General features: G+C 43.7%; 1 protein-coding gene across 1 annotated transcript; it reads left to right on the plus strand.

Moving 5' to 3' along the window:
• Positions 1-434: 434 nt before the first annotated feature.
• On the plus strand, positions 435-18,547 carry nbn (nibrin). Its single transcript, XM_079560862.1, has 17 exons — positions 435-576; positions 833-954; positions 2,163-2,290; positions 3,406-3,559; positions 3,824-3,927; positions 4,022-4,139; positions 4,943-5,133; positions 5,227-5,324; positions 7,689-7,821; positions 7,894-8,096; positions 8,216-8,363; positions 13,819-14,404; positions 14,477-14,551; positions 15,494-15,640; positions 16,295-16,399; positions 16,768-16,817; positions 18,458-18,547. The coding sequence occupies exons 1-17, from the start codon at positions 546-548 to the stop codon at positions 18,489-18,491; spliced, it is 2,427 nt and encodes an 808-aa protein (XP_079416988.1). The 5' UTR covers positions 435-545; the 3' UTR covers positions 18,492-18,547.
• Positions 18,548-18,833: the final 286 nt, after the last annotated feature.

Genomic DNA, 18,833 nt, shown 5'->3' on the forward strand with positions numbered 1-18,833 from the left:
CAGGTCTCTCCAGGCCGAGCAAGGTGTACAGTGCGATCACCACATGGCTGGCAAATACAGCGAACTGTATCCACCAGCCTGCGACACATGGTCACAGAGATCCATGGTAGTAGTAGCAGGAAATAGTTCTTTCAAAATTAAGGTGTGCAGTGATTTAATTATATGGCGCAGTAGGCGCAGTATCTTAAACAGGAAATTGACCATAGCTGATGATGAGTACCAAAATAAAATAAAAGCAAAAATACTTACGGGATATTTAAGGGGGGTGTTGCAAACTGGTTTGTGTGTGAAATAGTCAAGACACAAATGTAGCAAGATTTCATATGAAAAAGTGTAAAACTCACGGTAGACTGTGAAAAAACCTCACTACTACTCACTTTTATTTTGAAGTTTTTCCAGCGGCGCGTAGTTTAGACGTCACTGTGGCGCGCTGTGGCCAATGTCCACACTGCGGACATTTAGTTGAAAAAGTTGGTATTTTAAACAATGTAGGGAAAAAAGGGACATTTTTCCGGCTTTACTTAAACAGATACTGCTACAGTAACATGTGGATTTTGACCCCTCTGCTTCCTGGAGGTAACTTTTCTTGCACGAAAGAATGCGAGATTTATTTATGTTTTAATAAGCGCTAAAGCTCAAAATATAAATGACTGTCAACGTAGACGTCACACTATTGCAACAAAATCTGTAAGAGTGAGAGTTCACACCTAAAGTTGATGCTACTTTAGACAAGCCGCCTTCGATTTTACTTTCAGTTTCAACCTTCATCTTCTAAGTAAAGATGGGCGATAACATTTACTTGCAGTTCTCATGTCATGCATATCATTCTCAGGAGAAACCCACTATCTCCTGTCCGGTAAAGAGTATGTGGTGGGCAGAAAGAACTGTGACATCCTTCTCAACGATGACCAGTCCATCAGCCGGGCTCACGCGCGCCTCAGCGCCACTGAACAGGTGAGGCACGAGAGGTCAGAGGTCCTGGGGCTGTCCCTGCAAACCAGTCCATTGTTTTAGTTGTGTTTTTCACCCAGAATATCCCACATGAGATGCAGGGTGTAAATTACAGAGAAGTAATTTTGTACACGTTTTGTTTTGTTACTGATTTGAGTTTCAAAAGTGATCAACAACATAACCTCTTAACCCCCATCTGAAACGTGCACATTTTCTCCAGTTCGGCTTTACCCAAATCTAAAAGCTTCAAAGTAGAGACAAAAACGAGACGTAAATAAGGATGAAAACATAACAAAAATGAGACAAAAAAGTGACAAAAAAGCATTAAAAATATTGTTTTAAAATGTCAAAAAATGACACAAAAAGCTACAAAGATAATGACAAAAAGTCTAAAAAAAAAGTCTAAAAATTGACAAAAAGCAACAAAAATACAATTAAAAAAGTGACGACAACACGAGGAAAACTCTTTAAAATCAGGCGTTACTGTGGCCTATAGTCTTTAAGTTTTTAGATTTGGGTAAAGATGAACTGGAGAAAATGCGCTTGGTTAAGGCTAAGAGGTTAACTTTGCCAATGTCACCTATTACTATCAGTTCCACCTCCCAGAAAAGTATTCATACAGTAGAATCTATTTTGTACCTCTTTTTGAACAGGAGGTGGAGCTGTTGAGCTTGTTGTCCCATGCCTAATCAGCACCAAGTGTACATGCTCCCCTTATTTCTCAAATGTAAATAATAATCATACATTTTAAAATAGTATTATGTGCCCAGTATTTTCCTAGGATAACCTTAGCCTTTGCTATGCCCAATCCCGTCAGACCTTGGAAGCTAAGCAGGGAAGGGCCTGGTCGGTACTTGGATGGGAGACTGTTTAGTAACACCAGGAAGCCTAGCGAATGTAGTGTGTGAGTGAGTGGTTGGTGGTGGTCGGAGGGGCCGATGGCGCAGACTGGTTGCCTCGCGTCCGTCAGTCTACCCCAGGGCAGCTGTGGCTACAATAGTAGCTTACCACCACCGGGTATGGAGTGAATGAATGATGCAATGTAAAGCGTCTTTGAGTGTCCAGAAAAGTGCTATATAAAACCAATGCATTATTATTATTATTATTATTATATAATTTGTATCTGCTGTCACTTTAGTTTGTTAGCAGTTTGATATTGTCTAATTCCAGACTCTGGATGCTTCAATCATGTTTTTGTTTTTTGCTTTTAGACACTAACACTGAAAGATTCTTCGAAGTATGGTTGTTTCGTCAATGATCAGCGCGTGGCAGTAAACACTTCCGTCAACCTAACGTCAAGGGGCAACATAACATTTGGAGTCTTTAACAGCAAGTTCAGGTAAGATGAACCCGTGGAGTGTCTGTACTGGGCAGGGAGTTTCAGATCATCCTGTAAGACCTGTGACGTTTAGTCTGATGTCAAAGGGAAAAATGTTCGTTGTTCAGATGTGGTCTGGTGGCGGAGTGGTTGGTGCTTTACAACAAGAAGATCCAATGTTCGGCTTTCTGTCTGAAGTTTTTCTTTAACCTTATTTTGTAGTCTGAGTGGATTAACAGAGCAAGATACTGGTCATTTTATTGATATAAAGCAGGGGTGGGGAACCTTTTTCACATAAAGGTCCTTATAATTTAGCGACATACATTCTAGTTCTTAGTACATTCTTCGTACAATGTTGAGGTAGGACTGATTATATGGAGGATCATAATTTGTATGCATGTCAGACTCACCTAATGCGATGGCTGGACTTGTTTATCTTCGTTGAGGCGAGGCGATGTCAGCTGGCAGTGATGATGATGCTACTCGAAGCTGGTTTTCCAAGTTTGGGTCAGTCTTGTGAAAGCTGCTTGTGGGGCACCCAAACTCAGATGAAGAGAATTCATTATATCCATAAGCATTTGACCTTTCAACCGGTGGAGTTTTGCATGTTTCAAGGTGTAATGGCACTCGAGATTTGCCTTCTTCTTCACTGCCAGCCCCTCGCCACATACTAGGCACACTTTGACAAAGAAAAAATAATGTGTACATTTTTCCTAGAACATGCGGCATTCTAGATCCACCCTCCTTTTCTTAGCAGTCGCCATGATGCAGCACATCACGTGACCCTTATCTATACTATATTAAATATGTAAAGTACCTTGGGGGCCTGATCAAATGGTCTTGCGAGCCTTATACAGCCCTGAGACCTCTGACACAGCAGTCAATTAATAATATAAGGATTGATTACTCATCCACGATTTACGTTCCACATGTCAACATTACCATGAGAGCTGCTCTGGCCTCACTTTAGCCACTGCTTCATACTTCTATTAAAGATGTTCATTTCAGTCTGCAGTTTTACGTCTATGGGGATAGAGATCAGTTCAGCCTCATTATACATTTTGGAAGCTCACAGTCCACACACTGATAGAGGCTCTTGTGTCTTGACATCTGAATATTTGTGTTTCTGGCTTCAGTGTCGAGAAGCTTGTGGTTTGCTCTTCCTGTCTGGACAACGATGGAAAGGCGTCGCTCTCTCAGGCCCTGCAGCACATGGGTGGGACGCTGGTCAGCTCCTGGACCCAGGACTGCACCCACCTGGTCATGTCCACTGTTAAAGTCACCATCAAGGTCAAACAAAGAGAGTTTAAGTCCTAGTTTAGACTGGTTTAGGTCTGATCTAGTCCTGCTTTAGTCCTACTTGTTTAAGCAATTAGTAATTATTCAGCACATGCTAAGTCCTGGTTATAGTGTACAATAGAGTCCCTATTTAGTCCTATTGAGTCATGATTTATTTGGTAAAGTGTTTTTGTTTGTGGTAATAAATTAGACTGTATCCAAACAGATGCGGATTGATGTTTTTATTAGTTACATTGAGTTTGTTTTGTCCAATAGACGATTTGCGCCCTACTGTGCGGTCGTCCGATTGTGAAACCAGACTTTTTCTCCTCTCTTCGCTCTGCCATCCAAAACAAATCACCTCCTCCTGATGCACAGAGGTACATGTTGTGTATTTAAAAAAGGTCACATGTAACAATGAGCATCCTGTGAACATGAGCAGCACTGTCAAATAAATGTTGTCTTTGTTTTTAGGTTTTTGCCTGAAATAGATGAACCCAGCTTAAACAAAGAAGAGGTTGACGTTGGGGTGATCCAAAGACGCAAACAGCTTTTTGACGGGAAGACCTTTGTTTTTCTTAATGCCAAACAGGTGATGCTTTGTTCTTTTTGTTTTGGTCACATCCTTGCATGACTCCAGACTGACAAGCTCACATGATATTTAAGTTTATGTAAAATGTATGGTTTAAAGGGACTAGATGCAAGTTGGCCATTTTATCCTCACTACTGCCACCTCAGGTCATACGTGTAACTGCAGCTTCTATATTAAGCTCGTGCATAACGGCAATTTGGACCCGAAGTAACAACTTTGTGAGTGACCGTGCAGGATTGTAGAGGCAGTTGTGGTGAACAGGTCTGGGCTCATTCTGCACATTAGGACATTGCTGGAGCATGTGGGGGGAGGAAAATACAAAATTTTAACATTTTTAATCTCTCTATAGTCCCTTTAACAAATTAAGTGGTGTACCTAATTATGTCCCTGTGCACCTATGTGAAAAGCTTGGGTTCACCGATGCAACCAACTCCAACGGCCAATCAAAATCCCCTATAATCGGCATCGGCCTTAGAAAAACACACATCGGTCGACCTCTATTAGATATATTTCTATACACTTGCATAACTGAAACCTTTATTATAATAATACATGTTTAACCATAGGCTATTTGAAATCAAAATAAATTACATAAAGTATCGGCCTCTATATCGGCTATCGGCCATGCCAACCCCCTCGGCATCGGACCCCAAAAAGCCATACGAGTTGGGCCCTATTTTGAATATTGTGAGGCCACTTGAATGCGACCTGTTTATGATGATGTTGAAACTGTGAACAGAAAACACTCGCCCTAATATCAAAGTTTTCATACTGTCGCCTATAAAGGTCTGTGTGTTTGACAGATGAAACGCCTGAGTGCTGCTGTCAGTTTCGGAGGGGGCGCGTGCAGACTCCTGGAGGAGGGCTCTTTGCCGCGGGACGTGCTGGAGTCTGCTCAGACCTGTGTTGTGGATGCTGTGACTGGAAGCTCCCAACCTGTGATGTCGTCCTCTGCTGTGGAGTGGGTCAAATCTGTGAAGAGTATTGTTGAAATGTGAGGGAAGCTTTACCCAAAAATATTTATATCCATATTCTTTCTTTGATTAATTAACAAAAGGAAGTAACTGTGTGATGTGTGTCTTCACAGGAAAGGTTTAAGGATAATCACTGAGTCAGAAATTGGCTTAGCTGCCATTTATGCTTCCTGTGAGAAACACTGCAATTCTTCACATTTGACAGATGGAGGTGAGACTGTTTCCCTTTTGTTTATTTTGACTAATTGACTGCGGAATTCTTCCGCAGTCAATTATTGGTTTTCATGTTCTTTATTATTATTCCTCTTCCATCTTTTTCCCGATTTTCTAGAGCTTTCAGCGCCTTCATGCTTTGTGCAATTTATGCAAGTTATGCATCAAAATGTTCCGCATGTTGAGGAGAAGGGTGCTATTACTTTTGGGACTTCTGCAACTTACGGTTTTTCCGCAATCGGCCAAAATGTCGGAGATTTTTCCCATTGACTTATAATGGGGCTGCCGCAAATCCATGCTTTTCTGCACTTTTTTCTGCATTTTATGCAATTTCTGCACTTTGTGCATGTTCAGCTTATGCAACTTGTGGGTTTTGAGAAAAAATTGGCCTTTTGCAGTTTTCCAGTTTTTTTTATACGAGTTTGAAATCTTTGCATTGGTGTGTATGGGGGAATCCAGCCAATGGGGAGACTCCAGGACTTTCAGCCATTTGTGCAGCTTCTGCCAATCAAGCACTTTCAACAGTTTGACCAGTTTATGGAATATAAAAGTTTATGCAATATTAACAATTTATGCAAATTAACCACTTTATGCATTTTGAACCGTTTATGCAACTTAAGAGTTTATGCCATTTAGGATTTATGCATTTTAAAGAGTTTATGCAATTTACATAATTTATGCAAATGAACCCATTCATGCATTTTACCACTTTATGCAGTTTATACAGTTTATGCAACATGACATTTTATGCATTTTACCGGTTTATGCAAAATAGATTATGCAAATTAACCACTTTATGGAATTTATGTTTATGTTCAGTTTATGCATTTTAAAGCACTATAATGCAATTTAATAGGGATTTTCGCATATAACAAATTCATGCAATTTGAACATTTTATGCATTTTACCAGTTTATGCAAATTAAGCAATTTATGCAATTTGAACAGTTTATGCAATTTCTGCATTCGCTTCCCGCAATTCCGCAGTCAATCGCAATGGCGCAGCCATTGCATTTCTAGTTTTATGTTTCTATTTTATTTTATATTGTTTAGTACATAAAAAAGAAAGTTCCTTTGATTATACAATTTGGCGGTGATATTTATGGGAATCAAATATTTGAGACTCATTCGTTTCAAGAACTAAAGTCTCACTTTTAACAACGTCTAAACGTACAACTGTTTTAATAAATACACTGCCCGACCAAAAAGAAGAGTCACCACATGGATTTAACCCCCGGCTGAACCAAGTGCATTTTCTCTCAGGTGGCGGTTAAGAGGTTAAGTAATTGTTTTGATCTGGAGCTGCTGCAGTTGGTCAGGTTTAGGTTCAGCAACACTCTGTGGCCAAATAATGAAAACCTGAACATCCTGAATGACCAGGTTTTTCCATCACTGGATTTCCTTCTTCCCTGATTTTCACAGGTGGATCAGCTCCAGAGTGCTACAATTCTAAACAACAGCTATGCCAAAAAAGTTTAGTGCTAAAGTTTCCCTGGTATTTTGAGCTCTCTGCTGTTTATGTGTTTTGTCACTGCACATTAGAGTCAAATAACCCCAAAAAAGATCTGGCTCCGGGCACAAATGAGATCCGTTCTAATTATTCGTATTATTTTAACCTTGGCCCTAACCAAGCACATTTTCTCAATTCGGCTTTACCCGAATCCAAAAGCTTATAGACTGGAGTTTACAGGCTTACAGCGAAGACCTACAAAACTGATCTGAAGATTTATTCTCTCGTTCTTGCGGCGTTCACTTTTTGTTGATTTTTGTTGCTTTTTCATCACTTTTTTGCCACGTTTGTTGCTTTTTTGTTGCATTTGTCCCATTTTTATTATGCTTTTATGCTTCTTTATTCTTTTTTTGTGTTTTTGTTTTGTTGCATTTTTGTTTTTCAGAATTTTGGGTTTTTTTATCACCTTTTTTTTTAATCACTTTTTGCCACTTTTGTTTCTTTCTAATCCCTTTTTTGACCCTTTTTTAATCTAATTTTTAGGAAGCTTTTTTGTTGTGTTTTCATCGTTGTTTTGTCCCGTTTTTGTTGCTACTTTGACACTTTTTTCAAGAAGCTTTTAGATGTGGTTAAAGCCAAACTGGAAAAAATTCCCTCCACCTCGATTGCGGTGGAGGGAAAGAGGTTAAGAATCGCCATATCACAGATAAAATGACTTTATTTTATTTTATCTTCATGCCGCCTTAATAACAGGTCAGACCGATACCCGACTCCACCCAATGCGTAGTTTACTTCATCTTGCGTTATGTTTCTTATGTTCGTTGTTGAGCTGCTTTAGGATTTCACGCTCTGGATAATTTCCCTACAGATGCGACACAAAGGTTTACATTAATTTCTTTCACATGTCGTTCAGAGTCTGTGTCTAAAGTAAAGGCCAGGATCCCGAGTGCGTCCCTGTCCCAGAGCGCTGCGGTGGATGAGACGGTGTTGCCGCCGCCGTCTCTGAACGTCACGGCCTACGCTGTCAACACGGAGCCATCACAACAGTACGACGACAACGACATGTCATTACACACGTCAGAAATCAAAACTCACGGGGCTGTTTTTCTCCTCGTCAGGCTGGATGCCCGCGACGTTTCTGGAGTCACGTCTGTAGGAGAGACCCCAGAAAAAAGACAGAAATTTAAACATTCTGTGCCAAATGTTGGAGCAGAAAAGAAGTCAGAGTCCCAGTACGTCGTGGCTGAATCCCAGAGGTCGTCGCTCAACGCTGTGGAGCAAATGGAGTCAAAACGCACAGTAGAGGAGTCCAAGCTGACAGGTACTATGTGTGAAGTTAAGTTGTCTTTGGATAGGTTTTCCCTGCACTTTTTGTTCTAATAACATGAATAAAGTAATTAAACATGTTCTAAACACTTGAAATCCACTCTTATTTTTCAGAAGAGCAAACCAGTGGCACTCCTCTCTTTGCTAAACCCTATAGCAGCTCAAAGACTTTCTCACAGAAGCAGTCCCCTCAGAGACTGAAGTCGTCTCCCCAAAAACAGTCATCTCTGACCAGTTTCTTTCAGCCCGTCACCAAGAAGAGGTACTGTATTCCATCCATCCATCCATTTTCTTCCGCTTTATCCGGGGCCGGGTCGCGGGGGCAGCAGTCTCAGCAGAGATGCCCAAACTTCCCGATCCACACACACCTCCTCCAGCTGTTCTGGGGGGACCCCGAGGCGACACCAGGCCAGCTCGGAGACATAGTCCCACCACCGTGTCCTGGGCCTTCCACGAGGCCTTGTCCCACTAGGACATGCCTGGAACACCTCCCGCGGGAGGCGACCAGGAGGCATCCGAAACAGATGCCCGAGCCACCTCAGCTGGCTCCTTTCGACGTGAAGGAGCAGCGACTCTACTCCGAGCTCCTCCCGGGTAACTGAGCTCCTCACCCGATCTCGGAGGGTGCGCCCAGCCACCCTGCGAAGGAAACTCATTTCGGCCGCTTGTATTCGCGATCTTGTCCTTTCGGTCATTACCCAAATCTCATGACCATAGGTGAGGGTGGGAACGTAGATCGATCGGTAAATCGAGAGCTTTGCCCCCCGACTCAGCTCCCTCTTCACCACGACAGACCGATACAGCGACCGCATCACTGTTGACGCCGCACCGATCCGTCTATCGATCTCACGCTCCATCCGTCCCTCACTCGTGAACAAGACCCCAAGATACTTGAACTCCTCCACTTGAGGTAAGGACTCCCCACCGACCTGAAGAGGGGAAGCCACCTTTTTCCGGTGGAGAACCATGGCCTCGGATTTGGAGGTGCTGATCCTCATCCCGGCCGCTACACACTCGGCTGCAAACCGCCCCAGTGCGTGCTGAAGGTCCTGGTTCGTTGAAGCCATCAGAACAACATCGTCCGCAAACAGCAGAGATGAGACTCTGAGGCTCCCAAACCGGACACCCTCCGGCCCCTGGCTGCGCCTAGAAATTCTGTCCATAAAAGTAATGAACAGAACCGGTGACAAAGGGCAGCCCTGGCGGAGACCAACATGCACCGGGAACAGGTCTGACTTACTGCCGGCAATGCGAACCAAGCTCCTGCTGCGGTCATACAGGGAACGGACAGCCCTTAACAGAGGGCCCCGGACCCCATACTCCCGGAGCACCCCCCACAGGGCACCACGAGGGACGCGGTCGAACGCTTTCTCCAGATCCACAAAACACATGTGGACTGGTTGGGCGAACTCCCACGAACCCTCGAGTACCCGATGAAGGGTATAGAGTTGGTCCAGTGTGCCACGACCAGGACGAAAACCGCATTGTTCCTCCTGGATCCGAGGTTCAACTATCGGCCGGATCCTCCTCTCCAGCACCCCGGAATAGACCTTACCGGGGAGGCTAAGGAGGGTGATTCCTCTGTAATTGGAACACACCCTCCGATCCCCCTTTTTAAAGAGAGGGACCACCACCCTGGTCTGCCAATCCAGAGGCACTGTCCCCGACCGCCACGCGATGTTGCAGAGACGTGTCAGCCAAGACAGTCCTACAACATCCAGAGACTTAAGGTACTCAGGGCGAATCTCATCCACCCCCGGAGCCCTGCCACCAAGGAGCTTTCTCACCACCTTGGTGACTTCAGCCCCGGTGATGGGCGAGCCCACCTCCGAGTCCCCAGCCTCTGCTTCCTCATTGGAAGACGTGACGACGGGATTGAGGAGGTCCTCGAAGTACTCCTTCCACCGCCCGACGACATCCCCAGTCGAGGTCAGCAGCCCCCCACCCGCACTGTAAACAGTGTTGGTGAAGCACTGCTTCCCCCTCCTGAGGCGCCGGATGGTTTGCCAGAATCTCTTCGAGGCCGACCGATAGTCTTCCTCCATGGCCTCCCCGAACTCCTCCCAGACCCGAGTTTTAGCCTCTGCGACCGCACGAGCTGCAGCACGCTTGGCCTGCCGGTACCTCTCAGCTGCCTCAGGAGTCCCACAAGCCAACAAGGCCAGGTAGGACTCCTTCTTCAGCTTGACGGCATCCCTTACTTCCGGGCGCCACCACCGGGTTCGGGGATTGCCGCCGCGACAGGCACCAGAGACCTTACGGCCACAACTACAAGCAGCCGCATCGACAATGGAGGAGGAGAACAGAGTCCACTCTGACTCCATGTCCCCCGCCTCCCCCGGAATCTGGGTGAAGCTCTTCCGGAGGTGGGAGTTGAAGACCCCACTGACAGAGGGATCCACCAGACGTTCCCAGCAGACCCTCACAACACGTTTGGGCCTGCCAGGTCTGACCGGCTTCCTCCCCTGCCAGCGGATCCAGCTCACCACCAGGTGGTGATCGGTTGACAGCTCCGCCCCTCTCTTCACCCGAGTGTCCGAGACACGCGGCCGGAGGTCAGACGACACAACTACAAAGTCGATCATCGACCTCCTGCCTAGGGTGTCCTGGTGCCACGTGCACTTATGGACACCCTTGTGCTCGAACATGGTGTTCGTTATGGACAAACTGTGACTAGCACAGAAGTCCAACAACAGAACACCACTCGGGTTCAGATCGGGGAGGCCGTTCTTCCCAATCACCCCCTCCCAGGTCTCACTGTCGTTACCCACATGGGCGTTGAAGTCCCCCAGCAGAACAATGGAGTCCCCAGTCGGAGCACTATCTAGTACCCCTCCCAGGGACTCCAAGAAGGCCGGGTACTCTGCACCGATGTTGGGCCCGTAGGCCGAAACAACGGTGAGAGACCTGTCCCCGACCCGAAGGCGTAGGGACGCGACCCTCTCGTCCACCGGGGTGAACTCCAACACGTGGCGGCTGAGCTGGGGGGATATAAGCAAACCCACCCCAGCCCGCCGCCTCTCCCCGCGGGCAACTCCAGAAAAATGGAGAGTCCAGCCTCTCTCCAGGAGTTGGGATCCGGAACCCAAGCTGTGCGTGGAGGTGAGCCCGACTATATCTAGTCGGTATCTCTCCACCTCCCGCACAAGCTCAGGCTCCTTCCCCCCCAGCGAGGTGACGTTCCATGTCCCGAACGCCAGAAGCTGTGCATGCGGACCAGGTCGTCGAGGCACCTGCCTCTGACTGCCACCCAGTCCTCTCCGCACCCGACCCCTACGGATCCCTCTGCGGGTGGTGGGTCCACAGGAGGGCGGGCCCACGTCGTCCCTTCGGGCTGGGCCCGGCCGGGCCCCGTGGGCAGAGACCCGGCCACCAGACGCTCGCGTTCGGGCCCCAACCCCAGGTCTGGCTCCAGGGTGGGGCCCCGGCTGCGCCATGCCGGGCAACGTCACGGTCCTTGTATAGTGTACGTCCATGGGGGTCTTCTGAACTGCTCTTCGTCTGACCCGTCACCTCGGACCTGTTTGCCATGGGAGACCCTACCAGGGGCATAAAGCCCCAGACAACATAGCTCCTCGGATCATTCGGGCACTCAAACAACCCCACCACGTTAAGGTAGCAGTTCATGGGGTTGAGGTACTGTATTGTACTGTATTGTATTGCTTTATTGAGGTGTTTGGTAGATTAACACATATTGTCAGAGGAATCGCTTAAAAGAGGGGTGTTATGCTTTTTGCAGATGTTCGGTTATAAAGTCAAACACATCTTTTTCACCATCTTACACTTTGCTGGTTAGAAAATTCAAAATTGATCAAAACAGCTGAAACAAAATATCCAGTAGTTTCACTTCCTGATTTTCACATGATCTCCCTGTAAGCCCCGCCCCTCCCCACTCCCCTCCTCTTTGATGTGCAGGTGTTTCAAAAACAGTGGACAAAAAAAGAAAAAGGTGCGGTTGTAGTGAACTATGGAAAACCTTTTTACTTTGTGATGAAAGGATTAGACTAGACAAGAGGTCGAGAGGTGAGGTACGCATGTCCTGGACTCACTTTTTAACCCACACCCACCAGCCAATCAGAATCGAGTATTCACCCAGACCTGGTATAAAACATGATCAAATCTGCCTATAAGAGGCGTCATAGACACAAAATATAAGGTCATTTTTGTTGATTCGCGAAATTATTTCTTTAGATTATAAGTGGTTAACCAATACATTTCATTAAACACTGAACTACTACCATGGATAGGGCCGATGCGCTGGATGTAGCTCTGTGGTTCTGAGTAAACGGCAGCAGAGGGAAGGGAGATGCGGCACTTCTGCAGACGATTGTTGTTAGAGAATAAAATTAAATTGCTGTTTATCATACTTTTCTCACAGGAATAGTACGAATTCACAGCCTGACCCAGTATGATAAATAGCAATTTCATTTTATTCTCTAACAACGATAGACATTTGTCAACAGAGAAACGACTTCAGGCCTGTGACTGAGCAGGAGTTGCTGAAACAGGTGGGAGACTGTCAGAATGTGAGGAGTGAAGCTTTCTTTGTTCAGCTAATCATGTGCTGGAAGAGAGAGCCGCATGACATTGCAAAGCGAGCATCATAATCTAAATATAAAAGCGTCAGGCCACAACAGTGAAGTGAGGAGTTCAGGAACGCAGCCTTTTCTCTGTCTCTCCGTCTCTCCTAGAGTGACATAAAGCTCACAAGAAGCACGTGATGAAACTGTGTGGACACTGGTGACTGTGGAGAACGATCACTGATGCCCTGAACCTAAAGCACCTGTAGTGACACTGTGCAGGTCACTGCATCAATAATTACTACCACATTAATTAAACTTTTATTAATTATAAAAAATCTGCACAGTCAATAGTTGGCCTAATGAAAACCCCCGGAAGCTTAACCTCTTAACCCCCACCTGAACCCAGCACATTTTCTCTAGTTTGGTATTACCCAAATCTAAAAGCTTAAAAAAAACACATAAAAATCGAGGATGAAAAGGCAAGAAAAATGTGACAAAAACGTGGCAACAATGTGACACTTTTGTAGGTCTTGGCTTTCAAATGAGGCGTTACACTGTTGCTCTTCTGTCGTTAAGCTTTTAGATTTAGGTAAAGCTGAACTGGCAAAGAGGTTAAAGCAGTACTAAGTAACTTGTTTACCTTTATAAATCCTTTCCTAGTCCCTCTGGGGGTAATACAACTGTTACTGGGATGATTGGGGGGTCTTTCATCTCCCCCGGTGTCCCGGAGGCCCCAATACACACTAATGGAATCACGAAGAAGAAGCTTACAGGCTAACTGAGGGCTAGCGCCACTTAAACAGCATTTACAGGCAAGTTCGAGTGAAAAAAATTATCTCCATTGTGTAATTGGATGCACAATATCCCTCTCTCCCTTTGTCTTTTCTGTCAGTGTAGTATTTACTCTTACGGACAATGAATGAGTAAAAAACCATAACATGCTACGACACCTGCAGTGGTGGTTATGGCCTCTAGGGGCATTAGTTACTTAGTTCTGCTTTAAAGTATATTATTGCATATAAAAAAGTTGGTAAATCATAATTTACTATAAATAAAGGCTGTAGCTGCCCCCGGCCAACTCTGTTTGCATTTTTGGCCCCTCTCCAAATGGGATCCCTGGTCTAAAACTTCAGTCAAATGTCACATTGTTTCTATCTAACTCCTTTTTTGTATTTTTTTTTTTTTTACTTCAAGGCAATTAGACGATGACACTTCAGCTGAGTTCTCGCAACCAAAACGGCCTGCCACTTCAGCAAACTCACAGCCTCCAAGACTGGATAAAGACACAGAAAAAGGACTCACTGAAGCGTCCCAGAACTCCCGGGGGGCGGCTGAGGCTCAAACCAGCGCACAGGGTCAGAAGAGGAAGGGGATGGAGGAAGAGATCGAACTGGACGAATTAGAGTCCTTAATGTCTGAACCTATGGACTGTTTCAATGAGCCGCCTCCGAGGAGCCAGAGCCAGTCGAAGGTGAGCGATTCAGGCCGTCAGATTTCAGCTGCGGAGTCTGAGGCCTCCATTAAGAGACGGCGACTTCAGACGGAGCAAGATGAAAGAAACAGCAGGAAAAGTCAGCAGGTGGATCTGAAGAAACCGTCCAGCCCAAGAGTCGCAATCAAAGAACAAAATGTATCTGTTCATATCGATACATTTGAGCGTTCAGAAAGTACAACAGACAAAACAAATACAAGACCAAGCAACTCGAAACCAGCGGTGAACCCGTCTGGTGTGAAGAAGCCAAGCAAAGCGCCTTTATATGATGATGACGATTATATAGAGGTGAGCTTTGAGGGTTTTTACTTTTGATTTAACAATGGTTTTATGTAATCCATTTTTTATTACGTCCTGTAGGATTTGGAGCTCCTTAAAGCAGCAGCGACTGAGGCTCCTGTAAAACCAGCGGCTACTGTCAAACAGGAGGTTAAAGTAAGTCGTGTCATATGGTAAATTATTTGACTTGCTCTATGTCAAAAGCAATTGCTATAGCTTCTATCATGGTCTCTGTGAACCCACTTTTAACCCTCCACCTGAACCGAGTGCATTTTCTCCGGTTTGGCTTTACCCAAATCTAAACACTCATTTAAAGCTAAGACCTACAAAAATGATACTAAGTTTTTACTGCTTTGTCGGCGCATTTTTGTCCATTTCTTTTGTTTTGTTTTTTGTCTTTTGTCACTTTTTTGTGTCTTTTTCTTTGGGTTTTTTTGACTCTTTTTTATGTGGTTTCGTCACTTTTTTGTCACTCTTGTTGCTTTTTTTTTCATTTTCTTGTCAATCTTTTGTCACTTTTTTTTGTTGTGTTTTTGTTTCATTTTTGTGGCTTTTCTGACATTTACTTCAAGAAGCTTTTAGATTTGGGTAAAACTAAGGCCAGTTTGATCCAACTCCGATCTTGAATTGCCTTTATCTCGTCTCGTTATTCTAACTCCCTTTTTACTCATTTTAACAAATCTGCTTTGAATCATCTTCAAATGGTTCAAAATGCTGCAGCGCGGGTTTCAACAGGATCTAGCAGTCGGTCACACATCACTCCCATTTTAAACTCTCTGCTCTGGCTCCCCATAAAATTTCAAGTTGAATTCAAGATTTTAGTTTTGACTTTAAGAGCGTTGCACGGTCAGGCTCCCAAATACGTGTCTGACCTGCTGGAGGACCCGCTTTAAAACCAGAGGAGACTTGTCCTTTGAAGCTGTTGCTCCTAAATTGCAGACTCTGTTGATTCTTTTAAAAAACAGCTGAAGACACGGCTGTTCGGACGAGAACTCTTTCTATGTACATTTTTCTGTAACCTCTTGTTTTTGAGTCTTGTGAAGCACTTTGTAATGTTTTCTGTGAAAGGTGCTATAATAAAGTTTTTGATTCTTCGAGGAATCAAAGATGGACGACGCGGTGCCCAAGAACTTGTTGCTGGTGGAGTTCAGAGACCTTAAAGTGACAGAACCAGCGACGAGAGCGAAAGCGTCTCAAAACAAACAGAGCAACGGCTTCACGAAAAACTTCAAGTGTTTCCGTAAGGTCAGTCAACAAAGTGCTACACAAATCCAATTCAACCTGGAGACTCGGACAGGAACATAAGCAGCAATTAGAAAGCCTTATTGGCATGAATAAGAGTTTTGGCGCTTGGACCTCGGCAGAAGACATTATGAACTGAATATGAATGAGCAGGTTAGACGAGTGTTAAGGATGTCAGGCAGAGGTGGGGCTGGGTACCGTTACGTTTTTATCCATACCAGTAATTTAACGATACTTTGTTTTCGATAGCGACCTGAACAATACTTTTTCCGATACCTACTAAAATATTTGTCATCTAGAATCAGAAAAGAGAACAATAATCTGCAAATTTACAATATCGGGTTCATCTCAAATGTCAAGAAATGGGGGATAATTTGGGAAAAAATTGGGAGAATGGCGGCAAATAGGGAAAACACTAGTAAGAAAAAAATGAGCAAAAAATTATGGGGATTTAATTGGGGGAAATTGTGGCAAAATATGGGAAGAATTGGGTCAAAAAATGAATAAATGGAGGAAAATGGAAAAAAATATCAGTAAGCATTGAGTCTTCCAGGTTAAATTTACTCCGAGACTTCATTTCAAAGATTCACAAAGCGTTATTGTCTGTTTAAATGCATTTAGTGTACTTGTATATGTACTTACTGTTTCAATTCAAAGGTCCAAATGCGCGGTGCGGCGCCTGTGATCAGAGGGGGGGATCTCCTGGCGCATAACAGAGGCAGAAACTCGGATTTGGATGAGTGGCTCAAAGACGCTGCAGAGGTACTTTCTATATGAAATATTGTTTACATTGTGACAGACGCTTTTTTACATCACACTGCAAAAGAATAATAGATATAGATATACAGCTGTAAACGTATTCCAATCTATTGGACCAGGGTTGTGCAATAATTTACTGTTTAAAAAATCACACCATTATTGCCTAAATGCATACGTGTGTGTGAGAAGAGATCACAGTAAAAGCAACAATTTCAGTGGTCTCCTAACTAAAATTGTGTTTTAAAATGTCGGCACCTCCATTTCAAAGTTTTGGCCATTGAAAAGATTTGACTTGTTTCTTTGTTTCTTTGTTTTTATGTCAAAGTTAAATCACTGTAACAAAACTTGACATGATCTTCTGTATGTTTCAGGAGGAGCTTCAGAACCGGCGAGATGAAAGCGTAGGAGACGATCTCTTTAGGTGAGAAGTTTCTATAAGAAGTAGGGATGCACGATAATATCGGCCGCCGATAATTTGTCGGCATTTTGGCGCCATCCCCGATAAACTGATCGAAAAAAATTCTGCCAATAATTAGGCCCGATAATTCTAAACTCAAATTACATTGAATCCTCGCTGCCTTTCTCTCGGCGGCGGCACGAGATTTCCTAAACTGTCAACTCAAATGAGAGTCGGCATCATATTCAAGTCTTTAACTGGTAGAGGATCATTTAAATGTGGTTAAAAAAATCTCCCAGTGAAAACAGTATTTTAATTTTCCAAATTATTTTGCAACTCTTTGTTTCAATACATTTTATTAAAGCTTGCAATTAACTGAAGATGGTCATTTGTTGAATTTGCAGCATTGGGAGGTCATATTTACTGAAATCAAATCCTATTTCAATCAAAAACATCTCAATGGGTCAAGTTATATTTTACCATAGGACCTTCTTTGAGCAGCTTCAAAATTCTTAAATCCATTAAAGTTGTGAGTTTTTGGGGAGTTTCTGCTTGGATTTGTTTGCAGGATGTCAGAATAACCTCCCAGAGCTGCTGTTTGGATGAAATTTGAAGCTGTAAAAACCTATTGACTTTGGTGTTTTTTCTTATTTTTAGTTAGTGCCTAATACCCTCATTCAGTGACCTCTTACCCCCCACTTTAACCAAGCCTTTTTCAGTGCTTTTTTTGTTGCTCTTTTGACAGTTTTTCGTGGCTTTTTTGTCACATTGTCGTCACATTACGTCACATTTTTGTGGCTATTTTGTTGCTTTTTCATCACTCTTTAGTCTTGTTTTTGCTGTTTGTTTATTGACTTACTGTTGCTCTTTTATGCCACCTATTTATTGCTATTTTGACAATAAGTCAATAAGTTTTTAGATTTGGGTAAAGCTAAATTGGAGAAAATGTGCTCAGTTCAGGCGGGGGTTTAGAGGTTAATTATAGTTTTACACCAGAGGAAGAGTCCCATTTTCTGAGCAGATATAGAACCAGGACTCGTTCATGGCCCATTGGTACAGTATGGTTGCACAGTGATGGTTATGGAAATTCTAACTGTCAGAAAAGGAAATGAAATAATAAACATCCCAAAAATATAGAATCACTGCAAAGTAGTTATGTAGGGTGGACAGTTTAACAGTTTTCTGGTGAAAGGTTTGTAAACGTGTCAGAGTCAAGCTTTGGTCACTGTATCTAAGTGAAGGCGATATTATTGTGAATAAAATGATGGCTGTGGAGCTCGTTTGGTCCAATCACATCACAGCTGCGCTTCCGTCACAGCGGTGTCGCCGTGGTAACTGAAGTGATGTAAGCGCCCGCTGCTGTTTTCTTTGACTAAGCAGAAAGGAGACGGTCAGATATTGATTTTGTGTGTGTCGAAGCGCGCTGTTTGATCTCTGAGTCATGCTCAGTCAGTCATGCGTAGCCGGGGAACAGACACGGCCACTAAGACAACACTCCTTTTTTGGAAGCGTCCAGACGTGGGCTTTAAACTGTTCAAACATTGTCTGTCTTTTACGGCACTTAATGTGGCCTTTTCGGAGCTAGTTCAAAATGCATCTAAGGACATTGAGGAATGAACCTTGTCAAATGTTAAAGCTTGACCTCAAACTTTTGTGTCTTTTAGGTATAACCCCAGCAAACTCGCCAGGAGAAGATGAAATGTCTTTGTGGTCCTTTGTACATTTCTGATCATTTATATCAAAACTGATTATTGATTGAAAAAGGTTTTCCATGTTTTCTTTCTTTTTCTGTGTTTTTGTTTTTTGTTCAGTTCATTATGTTGTAATTCTTTGAAAGAATTGAGTGATCAACAGCAAAGATTAAAAAAAAGTTTTATTTGTCATAATTAAAAAAAACATTACATAGAAAACATCCAAAGTCTTCAGTCTAATGAGAGCTTTGACACTCAGCACTTGTTATAAGCATTCTTCATACTGAAGACCAGTGTGCTCAGCTTGATGAAAAATTCAAGTGTTTCAAATGAAGTCTTCAGATGAAGT

Source organism: Gobius niger (genome assembly GCF_951799975.1).
Source record: "Gobius niger genome assembly, chromosome: 8".
NCBI lineage: Eukaryota > Metazoa > Chordata > Actinopteri > Gobiiformes > Gobiidae > Gobius > Gobius niger.

Excerpts from the sequence above, each read along its gene's own strand:
- nbn (XM_079560862.1), top strand. The coding sequence starts at position 546 with ATGTGGATTTTGACCCCTCTGCTTCCTGGAG. Across the intron at positions 577-832 it reads GACCCCTCTGCTTCCTGGAG|GAGAAACCCACTATCTCCTG; the intron begins GTAACTTTTCTT and ends TATCATTCTCAG. Across the intron at positions 2,291-3,405 it reads GTCTTTAACAGCAAGTTCAG|TGTCGAGAAGCTTGTGGTTT; the intron begins GTAAGATGAACC and ends TTCTGGCTTCAG.